An 18,025-nucleotide genomic window follows, 5' to 3' on the forward strand; every position below is an offset into this window, starting at 1 on the left:
TTTATTAAACCAATGAGTCTCATCTCACATTCAATTTAAGTGTCAGCTGTGTTGCGCCATGGTGCATTTACTTTTTACATGGCGGACTTTGTAAGTGGAAAAACTGAACGCTTCACTAGCAAGAAAACAGTTAAACAGAGCATCTGCAGCGTGGAAATAAATAACGAGCCTCCTTCAATCAGCCTCTTTACTTTCTCTTTACCTTTACTCTTTACTTTACTCCTTTACTTTTGTGGATAAGGAAACTGTTCTGTACTCACTCCACTAAAGACCAGTCCCTACATTAGCCTACATATTGAATTTCATTGGTTAAGCGCAAAGATTTGTTTCAAAACTCATTGCGGATGCCCTTCCAGCCGCTACTCATCTCTGGGAAACATCCACACACACATTCACAAACACACACATTAATACACTACGGACAATTTAGCCTACCCAATTCACCTGTACCGCATGTCTTTGGACTGTGGGGGAAACCAGAGCACCTGGAGGAAACCAACGCAAACCCAGGGAGAACATGCAAACTCCACACAGAAAAGCCAACTGAGCCGAGGCTCGAACCAGCGACCTTCTTGCTGTTAGGCGACAGCACTACCTACTGCGCCACTGCGTCGCCTCCAATATCCAATCTCATATGTTCATTAATTAATTAATTCATTCATGACTTAATTATTTAATTCATTCATTCATTCATTTTCCTTCGACTCAGTCCTGTTATTTATCAGGGGTCACTACAGCGTATACCCTTCCAGCTGTGACCTCGTACTGGGAAACATCCAAAAACATCCTGTTTCAAAACTATTTCTAAATTAATTTCTAATTTCCAGTAAACAAATAAATGAACAATACTAACAAAGTGTGGTCAAAAAACCACGTTATATCCAAACACACGATTTATGCCCTATATCACAGGTGTCAAACTCAGTTCCAAAAGGGCCGCAGCTCTGCACAGTTTAGTTCCAACCCTAATTAAAAACACCTGATCAAACTAATTGAGTCCTTCAGGCTTGTTTGAAACCTACAGGTAAGTGTGTTGGAGCAGGGTTGGAACTAAACTGTGCAGGGCTTCGGCCCTCCAGGAATTGAGTTTGACACTTCTGCGCCTATATGGTCCAAAACACGACATGTGGAGAAATCTAAGCTTGTTTTTTATAAAAAAAAAAAAAAAAAATATATATATATATATATATATATATATATATATATATATATATATATATATATATATATATATATAAATATGCATACAATAAATAATACTGCTAATAATAATATTGTACAAAAGCAAACTGTCATGAATAAACAGAAAGAAACCCCTGACCTGAAGAAGGCAGGGAGGTAGTGGTTTTTATCTGTATGTAGAAAATAATATTTTTGTCACATTTTAATCCTTTATTTTTTCATATGTAAAGATATTTGTGTATTTCTGTATATCCTATGTGTATTAAGTAGTGGTGGGCCATTATCTGCGTTAATGTGTTGCGTTAACATAAGAATTTTATCGTGCGTTAAAAAAAATAATCGAGGTAAATCAGTTCTCAAAGCTGGGTTAACTAAACAGAGTCGTAGTTCGCTGATAAAGTATGCCAAAAAAAAAAAAAAAAAAAAGTTTTACTTTTGACTTTGCTTTAATCAGTCGATAATGACATCGAGATGATCGTTTTGCTTCTCAGTGGATAACGGCTGTAGTAAAATCTACACGTGATATTACAACATATACTAGCATGTTTTTACTCCAAACTCACCTCATAACTACAGTCCAGTGTTTGAAATAAACTCTTCTGTGAGATGATTCCATAGTCATGTGTTTATTAGTCAAGCTCAATCAATGAAAGCAGTTAAATCTCCCGTTTATTCAGCAAATGCTAATTTCCCCTGGGTTTCTTCATGTGTATTTAGACAGGTTAGAGCGTTTACACAAGAGCGCCCTCTGGCCTTCGGAGGAGATTCACTACAAGTCATACTGTTCTTCCGTGAGAAGATGTGCAAGACAATCGCATCTTTCATCAATCTCATTTGCAATTTAAATTCGATTAACCACTCTAGGTCATCATAACTTCACAAATTGTTGTTAAAGTTTAAACAAATCTCACCAGTGCTGGATCTGATGGTTTCATTCCCCACAGTTTGTCCCAGAAGATCGTACTGGTTGAGTCTAGAGCTCTCCTCTTCTACCACCACAGAGTTGGATGCGTTCTTCGTCCAGGTGTACGTCACTTCTGTCGTCGTGTAAGCATCTGCAGGGACGATTCCTAAATTAAAACTTTGCAGATGATTGTTTGCATTTTTTTTTTTGTTTAAACCAGTCAGTATGCAAGAAAGACTCTCTATGATGTCTTGGTGAACGATTCCAGATGATACTCACAGCTGCCGAATTTCAGCGGACAGGAGTGGAAGTCCATGGGGAAATCTTCAAGATGCATCGGGCACTCAGCATGCACTGTCAACCTGCAATTTACATGCGCAAACATCAGAAATGCAGAAATTTTATGCCATGGTTTCAAATTAAAGGGACAGATCACACAAAAAATAATTTACTCACGCTTCATTGTTCTAATCCTCTTTTTCTCTGAGTTTCTTTCTTCTGTTGAACACAAAGTAAGATATTTTGAAGAATGTTGGATACTGGTAACCACTGACTACCATAGTATTTTCATGAAAGTCAATGGCCGCCGTTTTTCTAACATTCTTCAGAATATCCTGTTTTGGGTTCAACAGAACAAGAAAGCCAGGTTTAATACCGCGTGAGGGTGAATAAGTAGTTGATAGATATAAATTTCTGGGTGAACAATCCCTTTAATGCTGTTTCTTTAAACTTTCTGCTCAATCAGTTAAGAGAAATGTATGTTTTTGTCCAGCAATGACATTGAATGGTTTCAAATAAATGCTTAAACTTTCGAATCAGTCATTCAACGGTTTTGGGTAAGGCTTTTTAAAAATAAATAAATATTTTTATGCAGCAAGGACACTAAAGAATGTCCTAAAATGTATTTTGTTAAAACTTACCTTTCATCAAAAATCCAGAAAATTGTATTACAGCTTACAAACATGGATAATACTACTAATAATCGTAATACTACTACTACTACTACTACTACTACTACTACTACTAATAATAATAATAATAATATTAATAGTTAATGATAATGATAATAATAATAATAATAATTAATAAAATAATCATTATAATTATAATAATAATAATTGTTATAATAATAAATAACAACAACAACAACAATAATAAATAATAACAATAATAATAATTTTATAATAATAATAAAAATAATAATAATAATAGTTAATAATAATAATAAATAATAATAATAAATAAAAATAATCATTATAATTATAGTAATAATAATCGTTATAATGATAAAAATAACAACAACAACAACAACAACAATAATAAATAAGAATAATAATTGTTATTATAATAATAATAATAATCACTGTAATAATAATAATAATAATAATAATAATAATCACTGTAATAATAATAATAATAATAATAATAATAATAATGATAATAATAATAATAATAATAATAATAACTGTAAACATAATAATTATTATTATTATCACACTCATACACTACGGACAATTTATTTTACCCAAGTCGCCTATACCTCATGTCTTTGGACTTGTGGGGGAAACTGGAGCCCCCGGAGGAAACCAACACGAACACGGGGAGAACATGCAAACTCCAACAGAAATGCCAACTGACCCAGCTGAGGCCTGAACCAGCGAACTTCTTGCTGCCCTTTTTACAAATCATTGCAAAATATTCTATTATTTTAAAAATACTTTTCTCGTTTTTTATTAAATCTTAAGCATGTTTGCCATGTTTTAACTAAATGAACACATTATATAATATTTAATCGTTTTTATTGATATGCACCATTGAGAATAAGAGTTTTAATTCATGCACAATAAAAAGGAGTTGCTCATTTTCCTGCTTACGTATAAAACACTAATGATGCTTTATAAAAATATAGATATTTTTTTCTACTATGGAAGTCAATTACACGGTCAACCATCTGCTAATCAAACATTCTTCAAAATATGTTCTTTTATGTTCAGCAGAAGAAAGAAACATTTATAACAACCTGAGAGTAAGAAAATAGTGATTATATGTGGGGGAACTATTCCTTAAAAGTCTGCATGAACCAGAAGCTGTGATATACTTCGACACAGTCCCTAGAGAAAAGGAAAATTCAATGAGAAAGCAGTGGGTGTGGCTTGCTTTTCATACTGCAAGCTGATTGGATGTAGTAAAGTAAGTATTTCATTCAAAAATATCTGGAAAAGAGTTTGGGGAGAGTTGTTACAACCAAACAGACTCCTCCTGCTCTCCATTTCTGTTTGCTGTCAAAATTGACAGCTGGAGGGGCGTGGTTAAGTATGCTAGCCACGCCCAACACCTCAGACAGACCTAATCTGAGGATTTAACTGCAAACAAGCAAGTGCGTTTTAAACTTCAATTTAAGATTACAAGGGCAAACAATTTTACTTAATGACATGCACAGATTAATTGTTTACCACAAAACTAGCAGCATGAGAAAACAAAATCAACATGGTGAGTTTTGATTGCACTTGTACTTTAATTATTCAATATATTATTGACAGTATCATACCAGTATTCCTATAAATTCCTATGAGTTCTGGCAGTCAATTTTTCCACTTCCATTTCTGCCTGCCTCTTTCTCTCTTTTAAGTTTGTCTCTTTTTTTCAGCTTCAGCTTCACGGCTGAGTCAGGCTCTCATTGATTTGGCAGCGGCGAGGAGCGTTTGTGCTCACAGGAAGAGCTGGGAGCGAGAGAGCTATTAAGAAGAGAGGGGAAAAAAAAGGAGAATTGAGAGGGTACGTGTTGGAGAGTGTCATGATGTGTTCTGGAGCGGCGTCAGGACGAACAGAGCAGAGTCATTATGAAAGGCCGGGTTGTTTGGAGGCTTGTGTACATGACACGCAACAATATATCACTGCTCGTGCTCTTCTGTTTTGTCTGCAGGTAATTAAAGAGACCGATGAGGATATTCGCAGACTCTTGAATACGTCGGTTATAATCAGTGATGCAAAGTAATGAATTACAAACACTCAAATTACTTTAATTGAGTAGTTTTTTTCTCAGGAATTGTAGATTTTTTACAACTGTATCGGTACTTTACAGGTGTCAATATTTTGACTGTTTTGTCTTTGAAATTGTATCTATCCGGCCTCCAAATAAATATATTAGGGAGCATTTGTGCGAGTGCATATAATTGTTGTCGTGCGACCAGTTTTCACAGCAAAATGTTCACCGGAATTCGGAGGCATTCACGCATCTTCGCACCTAAAAACACCAAACGCAGCGCGCTTCAGGAATAGTTTAAAACAGTTGACATGTCAACTTGCTGCTGTAAACAATGCCCGCAATGCTTGCCCCGCCTTCAAGCTCGTCTTATTGGCCCACTGCGCTAGAACAGATCGCGAAGGGATTAGTTAACATCAGCTGTCAATCGCTCGGTTCTTCCGATACGAGAGAGTGAACACAACACTGACAGATGTAGTTTTAGAAACCACCTAAAGTTACAAATAATGACACGTCTGCAGATTAGTGATCGTTTCATGAATATCAATCCAGCATTTACACTTTTTGAAGAGGGGATAACAGACTTCCCGTGTTTAAAGTCCGCTATGGAAACAGGGGCGCCCCCAAGGGGTGGCCAGGGGTGGCCACGGCCACCCTTGTGTAAACTCTGGCCACCCCTGTGGCCACCCCGATATGATAGTTGCTGATATTATTAATTTAAATGTATTTACTTAAATTCACAATACTTCAATAAATAAATGAATAAATAAAATGCAGCCACTAAATTATTGTGGATTGATCAGCGCCACTGACGAAGCTGATTCACTGACATTGCACACTTTTTATTAAGAAATTATTATTTTTGAAATGAGAAAGTTGTGTTTCATCTGATTGAAAACCACAAATCCAAAATAAATAACTAGATGCATTTTGAAATCTGCTTTTCAAAATTTTGTTGGGTTTTGTTTGGTTTATTAATTCATTCATTAATCATATTCATCAGTCATAATTCATTAATGTTAGACATGGCAACAATTGTATGTTGTACAAGAAATAACTTACCGGAAAGAGGTTTTAGACTAAATATTGCTTTTTATTTGGTTTGCACTTGTACTTGCTTAAATTACAATATTTCAAGAGTAATTATTGGAATTCATTAAAACGTCATTATTTATTTTACCAAAAACAAAAATATAACATTACTCCTCATTCACAATATATACACAATTCATATTTTTTTGTGTGCCACCACAAGATTTGTTGTGGCCTTACTTGGCCACCACTAAGAAAATTTTCTGGGGGCGCCACTGTATGGAAATGACTAAAGCATTCACTGTAAAGCCAGACGTGGGACGGAGTTTTCAGGTAACAGTGTTTGTCACTGAATCTACACATTTTAAGCGCAAAACGTTCTAACGTTATTTAATCAGTTGTACGACTGATTTACCGCGTGTTCACAATCGCCAGATAATATTGCAGCTCATGAAAAAAAAAAGTTATTGCTATTAAGATGACGTATGCAAATAATAAGTTATATGTCAATACCCTCTGTCTAATATTAGAGACACCACCTCTGAGAACAGCATACTGTTATCTCAGTTCATCTCATTCACATCAAGCGGTGCGTGCAGCTGGCCGGTGATGAGCACATGCAGATTTTTGTTTATTTGTTAGTTGTGATTAGAGTGTTAATATCTGTTAGTGTAAAATGTGTAGTAAAGGTGCTCATCATTTTTGGTGGGTGCAACAACATTTGTCTGGTGCGCCTACATTTTTGAAGTTAGGAGCACCGGTGCTACCAAGAAAAAAGGTTAAAGGTTCGAGCCCTGCTTTAACTTCACTACTTTCCCTATCATTTTTAGTTTTTTGTCTATGGTCATTGGCTAAGGGGCGGCATGGTGGCTCAGTAGTTAGCACTGTTGCCTCACAGCAAAAAGGTCGCTGGTTCGAGCCTCAGCTGAGCCAGCTGGCATTTCTGTGTAGAGTTTGCATGTTCTTCCCGTGTTGGTGAGGGTTTCCTTTGGGTGCTCCGATTTCCCCCACAAGTCCAAAGACAAGTGCTATAGGGGAATTGGGTAAGCTAAATTGGCCTTAGTATATGATTGTGTTTGTAAATATGAGTGTTTATGGGTGTTTCCCAGTACTGGGTTGCGCCTGGAAAGGCATCTGCTGCGTAAAACATATGCTCGAATTGGTGGTTCATTCCGCTGTGGCGCCTCCTGATAAATCAGAGACTAAGCCAAAGCAACATGAATGAATGAATGATTGGCTAAGTAGAGTACTCAGTCTTGTAAATCCCATCCATTAAATCACAAAGTCACGTATATGAAAACAACAATCTTGTGCAGTGTATTAAAAAGTATTAAGTATTAAATATCGTCCAACAAGACGCAAAATCATTACACACAACAATCGAGAGACTTCATGTGACTGATGAATATGAAGGATGCCAACTGTAAAATTGCCAAATGGCGTTAAACAATAACTAAATGCACTACAGAATGTTACGTTTGCAAACCATGCATCAGTGCTGCACAAGCTTGGTTTGTTTTTAAGTATATTAGCCACACCCAATACCCCAGATCGACGTAATCTGAGAATTCAACTCAAAACAAACAGGTAGTGCATTTTTACACTTCAATTTTAGATTACAAGGGCAAACAATTGTTTTCTTAGTATCTTAATGCCACGCACAGAGGAACTTTTTACCACAAAACTAGCAATGCTAGCTAACAAAAATCAATCTGTTCAGTTTGATTCCATGTGTGCTTTAACTGGTTGTAGGTAAATCAGCTCCTGCAATAGTGAGTGTCATGTTTCTGAAGAGAGATGAAACATCTTCATTAGTGGCTAAATCAATGCAGAACTGAGGACCGTCACACCGTGGGAGTCGGCCAGAGAGGAATTATTGTAATTCTCAGCAAATGCAAGGTGATTCGGGGGATTTACATGAGGAATGACTCCATTTGCCACCCACTATATGAGCTAAATGGATCCTTCACCAAAATTATCAATTCTGATAGCATTACGTGAGGAAAAGGTCTGAATTAAAGTCATTATTCACAGGAAATGCACTGGAAGGCATTCAGTTGTGGGTGTGCGTCGAACACAAAACTATTTTATGACTTCGGAAGAATTGGATTACACTTCATTAGATCACACTAATAGGCTAGATCAGTTTTTGAACAGATTTTATGGCCATGACAATTACTTGTTTGTGTCAAATATGACTTTAAAGTGATTTATAGTAATTTTAAGCACCCCTATCATGCTTTTTTTCAGATATTACTTTTCATGTAGTGTCTAATGTAGCTGCGTGTCAAAGAAAAAGTCAAAAATATCAAAGTGCAGATAAAAGGAGTTACTGTCCTTTCTTTGAACTGCCTTGAAATGACCCTTCAACATTTCCTACTCAAAACCACATGGGTTTTTAACAAATTAACATGCTTCTAATATAGGATTTTCAATGGCTGTCCAGAACAACTTTTGTTTTGACCTGAAAACATTGCATTATAGCAGTGCTTGAGGTCTGGATGTTTGTTGATGTCTAGAAGATGTTGTTTTTATCAACAATGTTCTGCTATATTCACTTTATATGCACTTCCAAAAGCAGAGTGCAAATAAATGTCACAAAAAGGTAACATAATATATCATATATTTTAGTTTATGTCTTATTTATTTATGTCAGTTTCATAAAAAAAAAAACTATTATTTTAAAAATGAATGTGTGAAAATCAAGCAGCAACATCCCTCTCTCCCTCATGAAGACAATACAAAAGCTGCTGCAATTCATTGAAATTCCACTAGGCCTGTCTCCATAATAGAGTACATTTCTATTGACACCAATGTTAAAATGGCCAACTTCACAGCAGAATAAAAGGTGTTTACAGCCTAGTACAAAAGCGGTTTTGGTGTGTATAGCTAATCTTACACTTTATGACAACTATGAGGGGGATAATCCAGAAAAAACAAACAAAAAGCGCTCTGGGGTAACTCAAATATTTGGTCGATGCTCTTTGGGTATGGGATTCATCAAAACAACAACAAGAATCAGTCAAAGGCACTCGAAAAATGAATCTGCCTTCATCAGTGTAACAGTGATCAGGTGCGTCTAGAGTCTCTTTTGAATACTATGGTCACATGACTCATTTAAACATCTCAAATAATTAAAAAAACAAAGTCAACTATCATTATTAATTTAGCATAGATACACAAACACCCACTTGCATATATGGGAAAGAGAGAGAGAAGAAAAAAAAAGGAAAATACATATATATATACAAACACATACAACAATGTATAATGATAATCTGTAAAGCATAGAACATAGATGTATAGATCTATACATTGAAAGCAACCAGATTTTCAGGTTTAAATGGTGAATTAAGACTTTTGTTCTTTTTTGTAAAACAGTTTTTCTATAGATGCTTTACAGATTGTCATTCTTCTTACCGAAACGGGTAGGTTTTTAGAGATTTAGCCATGTGAATAAAGGCTTTTTACATTTTTCACATTTTTCGAGTGCCTTGGACTGATTCTTGTTGTTGTTATGAGGGGGATAATTTAAATTTTTTTAACTCATCTGTTTCATTTATATTGAGTTATATTAAGTCTGCATAATAAAGGGGCGTGGCCACTTGAGTGACAGCTAGGTCTCGCTGGTTGCTATCACGTCATCTTAGCTGATTCCGGCTTATTAGCCGCTGAACTCGGCATATACATCATATTTGTGTGTTGTTTTATGTGGCTTTGCACAGCCAGTTGCTTTTTGTAATTATTTCCTACAGTTATCAGATGATATGGCATGCTGTGCACTTAATTGTATGTATATGTGTGTATATATATATATATATATATGTATATATATATATATATATATATATATATATATATATATATGTATATATATATATATGTATATATATATATATATATATATATATATATATATATATGTATATATATATATATATATATATATATATATATATATTTTTTTTTTTTTTTTTTTTTTTTAATTTTTATTATTATTATTTTTTTTTTCTAGCGACATAGCTGGTCTTTTGGCAAACAATTAATCCATGCAAGTTAGTACACTGGGGAAAGAAATGTTTGGTAATCTTCAATCAAAGTCTGACTATTTGCTTCAGTGTTTGTAGAGTTGGTTGTTCTGTTGACGTCAGTTTGACGCTTCAGCCACAATATTCTTAGCCACGCCCCTCATACTGTTAGTTTGCTGTGTGAGAATGGTGTGCAAAAAGAAAGCCCCGCCCCCTACTTAATAATCACCTTCAGTTGAAAGCACATAAACGTACTAAAATAAAAGTCTCAGCATCTTTCGGGTCTTCCAGTCATTGTAATGTTATGTAAAATAATGTAATGTGTGTTTATATAGCGCATTTATTGTTTATGGCCATACACCCAAAGCGCTTTACAATCATGAGGGGGGTCTCTCCGCACCACCACCAGTGTGCAGCATCCGCTTGGATCATGTGATGGCAGTCCTAGGTCAACGGTGCCAGTGCGCTCACCACACACCAGCTATAGGTGGAGAGACAGTGATAGAGCCAACTCAGTGGATAGGGATGATTGGGAGACCATAATCGGTAAGGGCTGATGAGGGAAATTTGGCCAGGGTACTGGGGTTAGAATGACCACAGAGAGCCAGGACCTCGCTTTAACATCTCATCTGAAAGACGAACTTGTGCTTTAAACTTGGAAAGCACAAAACGTTTCAAATGAGGCTTGTTGTGTTTTTTTATACTTCTGAAAATCCGGAAACATCTGTAAGACAAAGGCATTTAGTACAAATAACACCTTTCATACCTCATGGTGTACAGCAGGGTGCCGTCATCTTGGATCCGCAGCAGTTTGTTGGGCATGGTCATGTTGTGCGCGACAGATTTCTTCCCGTTGTGAAAAAAAGTGTCTGGCGTCCAGATCTTACTGGCCATCAGGTTGTTCAAGCGCAGAATGTTCATCGGTCCCTCAAACTTCAGCCGCTCATCCTTCCAGCTCTGCCTGAAGAACACGTCGATAGTGTATTCCTGCCAAAAACATAAGCACATACAGTTGAAGTCAGAATTATTAGCCCTCCTGAATTTTTTCCCCCAATTTTTGTTTAATGAAGAAAAGATTTGCTCAACACATTTCTAAACATAATAGTTTTAATAACTCATTTCAAATAACTGATTTATTTTATTCTTGAGGATGATGACAGTAAATAATATTTGACTAGATATTCTTCAAGAGACTGGTATTCAGCTTAAAGTGACATTTAAAGGCTAGGTTAACTTGATTAATTAATCAAGTTAGGGTAATTAGGCAAGTCATTGTATAACAATTAAAACTGCTTTTATTCTAGCCAAAATAAAACAAATAAGACTTTCTCCAGAAGAAAAAATATTATAGGAAATACTGCGAAAAATTCCTTGCTCTGTTCACAGGAGGGGTGATCATTTTGGCTTCAACTGTATTTGACCCTGGACCACAAAACCATTTGGAATTTGTTAAATTTGCTTGATAAACCACCAATTGGACACTCTCTCCTTTTTCCAAACATCCACAACAATATAGACTTGAAGACTTAGGGCCCTATCATACACATGGCACAATAAGGTGCAAGATGTGTTTGGCGTGATTTGTTGCTATTTTCAGACCAGCGCAACCATAATTTTCCTGTTTTTCGCCACATTGTTTAGATAGAAAATCTATTTGCAGCACTTTGTGGAATGGGTGTGCTGGTCTGTAAAGGAGGTGTGTTAAGACGCATTGTTGGTGTGTTGCTATTTTGAGACACTGAAATAGACTGCATTGATCAACTAAGAGAGCGTGTTAATTATGCGCTTATGCAGGTCCAAACGCTAACACGTTGCTGAATACACACAGGATGTACAGCAACACACAAATATCTTTAAAAATAAAGGATTAAAATGTTTCAAAAACTATTATTTTCTATATAAATATAAAAATCTTGGGGGCTCTTTTCCGTTTATTCATGACAGTTTTCATTTGTATAATGTTATTATTATTAGCAGATTTATTTTATATATATATATATATATATATATATATATATATATATTTGTTTTAATTAAAACAAGTTTAGATTTGTCCACCTGTTGGGTTTTCGAGACGTTTGCATCACCATATAAGGGATAAGAACAGGACGTGTGTTTGGAAATAACTCAGTTTTTTTTAAAACACTTCACTATTATTGTTCATTTATTTGTTTGCTGGAAATTAGAACGGAATTTAGAAATAGTTTTGAAACAAATCTTTGCACTTAACAAACTAAATTAAATATGTAGGCTAATGGATGTGTTCAGTGGAGTGAGTATGACATCGTTTCTTTACTCCACCTAAGTAAAGGAGTAAAGAGTAAAAGTAAAGTAAAGAGACCAAATGGAGGAGGCTCATTTTTTATTCTCACCGCAGATGGTCGGGTTAACTGCATTCTCTCTAACGAAGTGCTCAGTTTATCCACTTACAAAGTCCGCCATGTAAATAGCAAATGCGCAATGGTGCGTTTCAACTCTTAAAGGGAATAGTAGATGAGACTCTGATTGGTTTAATGCACGTTATGCTCAAAACACACTCTGAACTCATTAATAGAATAAGCACAACACTGTTAGACCATGCGCAGACCATATTTGTCCATCCTTAAAATAGCAACAGTGCATTCGGACATGCCCTGAATGCTTTTGTGCCATGCACTTTAGACTTTAGGGGTGTCAAAATTAATTGTTTCTTCGGTGCACCGCGATGCAGACAATTCGGTATCGGTTTAGTAATAATCATAACCGGTTATTATGTACTGACGTCATTTATCTCCTACGCGCTCTGTCGTGAGGAAGGTGAGCGCGAGTATTTACAACACAGCCAACTCAGGGCCGGCCCGTGGCATAGGCACCATAGGCAAATGCTAAGGACTTGGTATATCCAGGGGGGTGCCAGAAATGTGCACGGTTCAGTTGGTTTTGTTTTCGATATTCCTGACACACATTCAGTTATAGACAGCAATAACTCAAAAACCTCTTACCCTAAAAAGATCTAAAGTGTGTTTCCTACAAAAAGACAAAGCTGGTTATGTTTCATAGTTGTCTTTCTTTTTTTTCGCTCGACATTACGAGCACTGCTCCGTTTAAGCCCTCGCAATATGTGTTTAGCCGGGAGAGCTCGCGCTGAGAGGAGCTCTCAGTAAGGGACCGTCTGAAAAGTGCTTATTTTTTTCGTTTTTTTTTTTTTTTTCGTAAGCTCTCCCTGTTGCGAGGGCTTAAGTATGTGTGTGTTTGTTTGGTGCCATCTATGTTTGTGTGTGTTTGAATGAGAGACAGTGTGGTGCTGTGTCTCTGTGTGTTTATACAGACAGCTTGTTATTGACCTTATTCTAAAATGCGGAAGTGCGCCTGTTTTCGCGATTGTCTTAGAACTTCCGATTCAGTTATAGACGGCATTTCAACTCTTAAAGGAAGAAATGACTAGGAATAATAAACGGCAGAAAACGGTCAAACTACTTGCTCTACAAACAAATAAATAAATATTTGAAATATTTGAATGTAAATTTGAATAAAATCAACTGCTAAATGATTAAACTCACTAATCTCTTTTGGCATAAACAAAGAAATCGATAATTTTAACTACACAAAGTTGTTACGGCTATATCCACGAATATATCAGTGCAACATACAGTAAGATTTTGTGGACCATGCAGGGACACATTACAGCATCTGTGGGAATCTGCTGGATGTTTTCTGTCGCTAAGTGCTTGCGTGGTGTTTTGTTTGTGATAATTGGGCAAACAACACCCCTCTCGCACTGATTGACTGGCAGTAAATTTGCTGGTGGATTCACAGTTGTAACAATCCAATCAATAGGATGACCTTATAAAAGTCTGCATCAGGGTTTGTGCTCCTGTTTAAGCAAATCCCAATGCTGCGATTCAAATTCAAGCATTGTCTTGGCCTTAAATGACCTGGGGTATGGAGAGCAATGCTTTTTTTTAGCCACTTATTTTGTTGTTGTGTCTAAACATAGTTTGCTAGATGATTTGCCAGTGGAGTTTACACCATTTGAGACTCCAGCGCAGCAGGAAAGAGTCAATTGCTAAAACCTTTAACTACTGCTGAGAGTGATCACATCCTTTTCTCAGCTACTAGAAAATGTCTGGAGATACCAGCCCAAAGCTCATCACCACATCCTTTAAAATGCCTTATATACTTAAAGTCAGAATTATTAAAATTTATTTTATTAAAATTATATGAAATGCTGTGAAATATTCCTTACTCTGTTAAACATCGTTTGGAAAACATTTGAAGTGACATTTCATGTGTAAAAGCAAAGTATATGTGGTAATGAAGATGCACATTCTTTCGTTTGGATTATTTGAACATTATGTTTAGTTTTTGAATAAATCGTGTCCAGTTCAGATGGTTCACACACAAAATGGTCACGATATAAATATGGCTTTCATTTAACAGGAATACATTCAAAAAGCACCAATATGATTTTGTAACAAAACAAATTACACTAAAAGTTAACAAGGCAGTTATTATTATAAGATAAGGCCCGGTAAACAATAAAAAAATAAATAAATTAATTAATTAATTCAATAATAAATAAATAATTAAATAAAAAAACAACAGGATATTTATGTCACACAACCAGCGATCGCTTCCCAGAGGATTGCTGGTTTTCTCACAAACTCTCTAAACTACATTTCCGCTTTTCCCAGGACTACATTTTCATACATGCACTGCTCCCAAACACGCACGTCTGTCCATTCATCTTTCCTGAGTGCATCACCAGCTGGACCTTATTCACAGACTAATTTCATCCCATTCATAAGCCACTCTCTCACGCTACCAGTTTGCCGAGTCTTGTTTTCCTAGTGTGACATTACGAAGCGTTTCTCCCTGTCTTGTTTATCCGTGTTTAGACCCTAGCTTTGTATTCCTAGTTATCCTGTTTAGCCGCCTGCCTTTCGACCTTTTGCTTGTTTTACGTTTATGATTCTGAACTGCCTAAATATACCCGTTTGCACCTGATGACCACTGCTTGCCTGACATTGAATAAACTGCATATTGGATCTTACCTCTTGTTGTCTCCTGTCACTCCACCCCAGTCGTGGTAACAATTTACATACATGTGTGTGTATATGTATGTATGTGTGTATATATATATATATATATATATATATATATATATATATATATATATATATATACACAGTTGAAGTCAGAATTATTAGCTCCTCTTTGATTTTTTTTTTTCTTTTTTAATATTTCCCAAATTATGTTTAACAGAGCAAGGAAATTTTCACAGTATGTCCGATTATTTATTTATTTATATATATATATATATATATATATAATACAATATAAAAAAAATCTTCTCTACATTAAACAGAAATTGGGGGAAAAAAACAGGGGGGCTAATAATTCTGACTTCTGACTAATTCTGACCGACCTTCTTGCTGCCAGGCAACAGTGCCATGATATTATTATTCGTCCATTTTCTTTTTCCGGTTTAGTCCATTTATTAATCTGGGGTTCCCACAGTGGAATGAATCACCAACTTATCCAGCATATCTTTTAAGCAGCGGATGCCCTTCCAGCTGTAACCCAACACAGGGAAACCTTCATACACTTCCATTCACACACATACACTAGGGACAATTTAGCTTACCCAATTCACCTGTACCGCATGTCTTTGGACTTGTGGGGGAAACCGGAGCACCCGGAGAAAACCCATGTAAACATGCAAACTTCACACAGAAATGCCAACTGACCAAGCTGAGGCTCGAACCAGCAACCTTCTTGCTGTGAGGCGACAGCACTACCTACTGTGCCACCGCGTCCCCATTATTACAACATTTTAAAATGAAAAGAAATTTGATGTAAAGCAGAAACAGTCCTGGACTCATCTAAAGCACATCTAGAACAAAAGCAGCTACAGCGCCAGGAGAAAATGAAAGGATTTCTGGGATAAAAGCTGCTTGACGGGAATCACTTCCTGATTTAAAAGCACTGCTAGACTAAATGAAATCAATTCTCCAGCAAAGGATCCGGACTGAGAGTTGTGGTTTACGGCTGAAGTGTCAGAGAAGCACTGCGACAGACGTTTTATGGCTGTTCAGATGCTGTCAGCACACAGGCCCGCCGTTGCAGGTGCTGCTGTTGATGGATGAACAGCTCATTTTCTGGCACGCCTCTCAGATCGTGACATTTGGTCCAGTCAGCACTGTATGAGATGCTTATGAAGGTCTAATTTCAGTCGTGGGGCTTGTATTGTCCCGGTGGCTGAGGAGGGTTTATAAGAACAACCATTAACATCCCATCCCAGCACTCACATTATTACACACACACACATAGCAAGCAGGCTGAGGTCAGGTGTGAGTGTTTATGGGATTGCTGTACAGGCGACATTTACGCTGGATTATTCACAAGCAAATCATTCACGAAAGTGCACGTACAGTTGAATTGAGAACTATTAGCCCTCCTGCGAAACATTCCAAATATTTTGCAACATATATATCAAATATTTCCAACATTGATGTTTAATAGAACAACCAAATTTTCACAGTATTTCCTATAATATTGTTTTCTTCTGGAGAAAGTCTTATGTTTTATTTTGGCTAGAATTAAGGCGTTTGTTTTATTATTTTACAAAACTTAATGGGCTCTATTTTGACGGTCCATGCGCAGAGCGCAAAACGCAGGGTGCAAACGCTTTCAGGGCGTGTCAGGACGCGTTTTTGCTAATTTAAGGACGGGAAATCTGCCTTGCGCCGTGGCGCATGGTCTAAAAGGGTTGAGTTTATTTTCTTAATGAGTTATAGGTGTGTTTTGAGAATAAACCAATCAGAGTCTCATCTCCCATTCCCTTTAAGAGCCAGCTGCGTCGCGCCAAGAGCGCATTCACTATTTACAGGACGCAAAGTAAGTCTAAGTGGAAAAAATGAGCATTTCAGAAGCAAACAGTTAACAGTTTTTTAACAGAAAACTGTTAAACAGAGCATCTACTGCGTGAGAATGAGAGATAATGGATCTACTTTCACTTTCGCTCTTGGATAGGGAAACCTTTACGCACAGACATCAATTAGCCTATAAATAAATACTTTTGTTTGTTAAGCGCAAATACTCGTTTCAAAACTATTTCTAAATTCAGTTCTGATTTCCAGCAAACGAATAAATGAATAATAAATAATAAAACCTGAGTTATATCCTAAAACAAATGATGTGCCCCTTATGGTCTAAAACCTGACAGGTGGGCAAATCTAAGCTTGTTTTTAATAAAACAAATATAAATATGGATATAATAAATAATACTGCTATTAATAATAACATTATACAAAAGCAAATTGTTATGAATGAACTGAAAAAGCCTCCCGAGATGAAGAAGACATAAAAGCAGTGGTTTTTCATATTTATGTAGGCTAGAAAATAATATGTTTTGTAATATTTTAATCCTTTATATTTATATCCTATATCTATTCTTATTATATCCTACATATATCCTTAATATTTAAATTTTTTCATATGTAAAGATGTTTGCCTATTGCTCTCATGTGCGTATTAAGCAGTGCGTAAGCGAAGCGCAACTCTGCGCCGGAGTTTAGACCGGGTTAGTTTTGGTCTAATGAAAAATCTATTATAGTTTCTCAAAATAGCAACGCGCCAGCCTTGCGCCTCAGAACATCTTCCTTTTTAGACTAGAACGCCTATGGGTGCACAAATGAGCGCTAATGCATTTCCTATTTAAACAGCGTAGCGCAACGCCTCAAAACGACTCTTGCGCCAAGCTGAAACTACCAAAAGACTACTGCACCACGCCTTGCGCCACACTACGCCGGGTGTATGATAGGGCCCAATGTGTTCAAGTGTAATTTTTGACCTGAAAGTCAAAAGGTTTTGAAATGACAGCATTGTAAGAATAGAAGTGAAACAGAAACCATT

At 36.3% G+C, this 18,025-nt stretch overlaps 2 protein-coding genes across 2 annotated transcripts in view; both read right to left on the reverse strand.

Moving 5' to 3' along the window:
• guf1 (GTP binding elongation factor GUF1) overlaps positions 1–18,025 on the reverse strand; it is a 365,280-nt gene that overhangs the window by 227,119 nt on the left and 120,136 nt on the right. The window lies entirely within an intron of this gene.
• Positions 1–18,025, reverse strand: part of gabra2b (gamma-aminobutyric acid type A receptor subunit alpha2b) — a 164,385-nt gene that overhangs the window by 88,395 nt on the left and 57,965 nt on the right. The window contains exons 5-7 of the mRNA XM_073922466.1: positions 10,896–11,116; positions 2,366–2,448; positions 2,094–2,237 (exon numbers count right to left, since the gene is read on the reverse strand). Of these exons, the coding sequence (XP_073778567.1) occupies positions 2,094–2,237; positions 2,366–2,448; positions 10,896–11,116 (448 nt within the window). The remainder of the gene's footprint in view (positions 1–2,093; positions 2,238–2,365; positions 2,449–10,895; positions 11,117–18,025) is intronic.

Source organism: Danio rerio, chromosome 14 (assembly GCF_049306965.1).
Source record: "Danio rerio strain Tuebingen ecotype United States chromosome 14, GRCz12tu, whole genome shotgun sequence".
Lineage (NCBI taxonomy): Eukaryota > Metazoa > Chordata > Actinopteri > Cypriniformes > Danionidae > Danio > Danio rerio.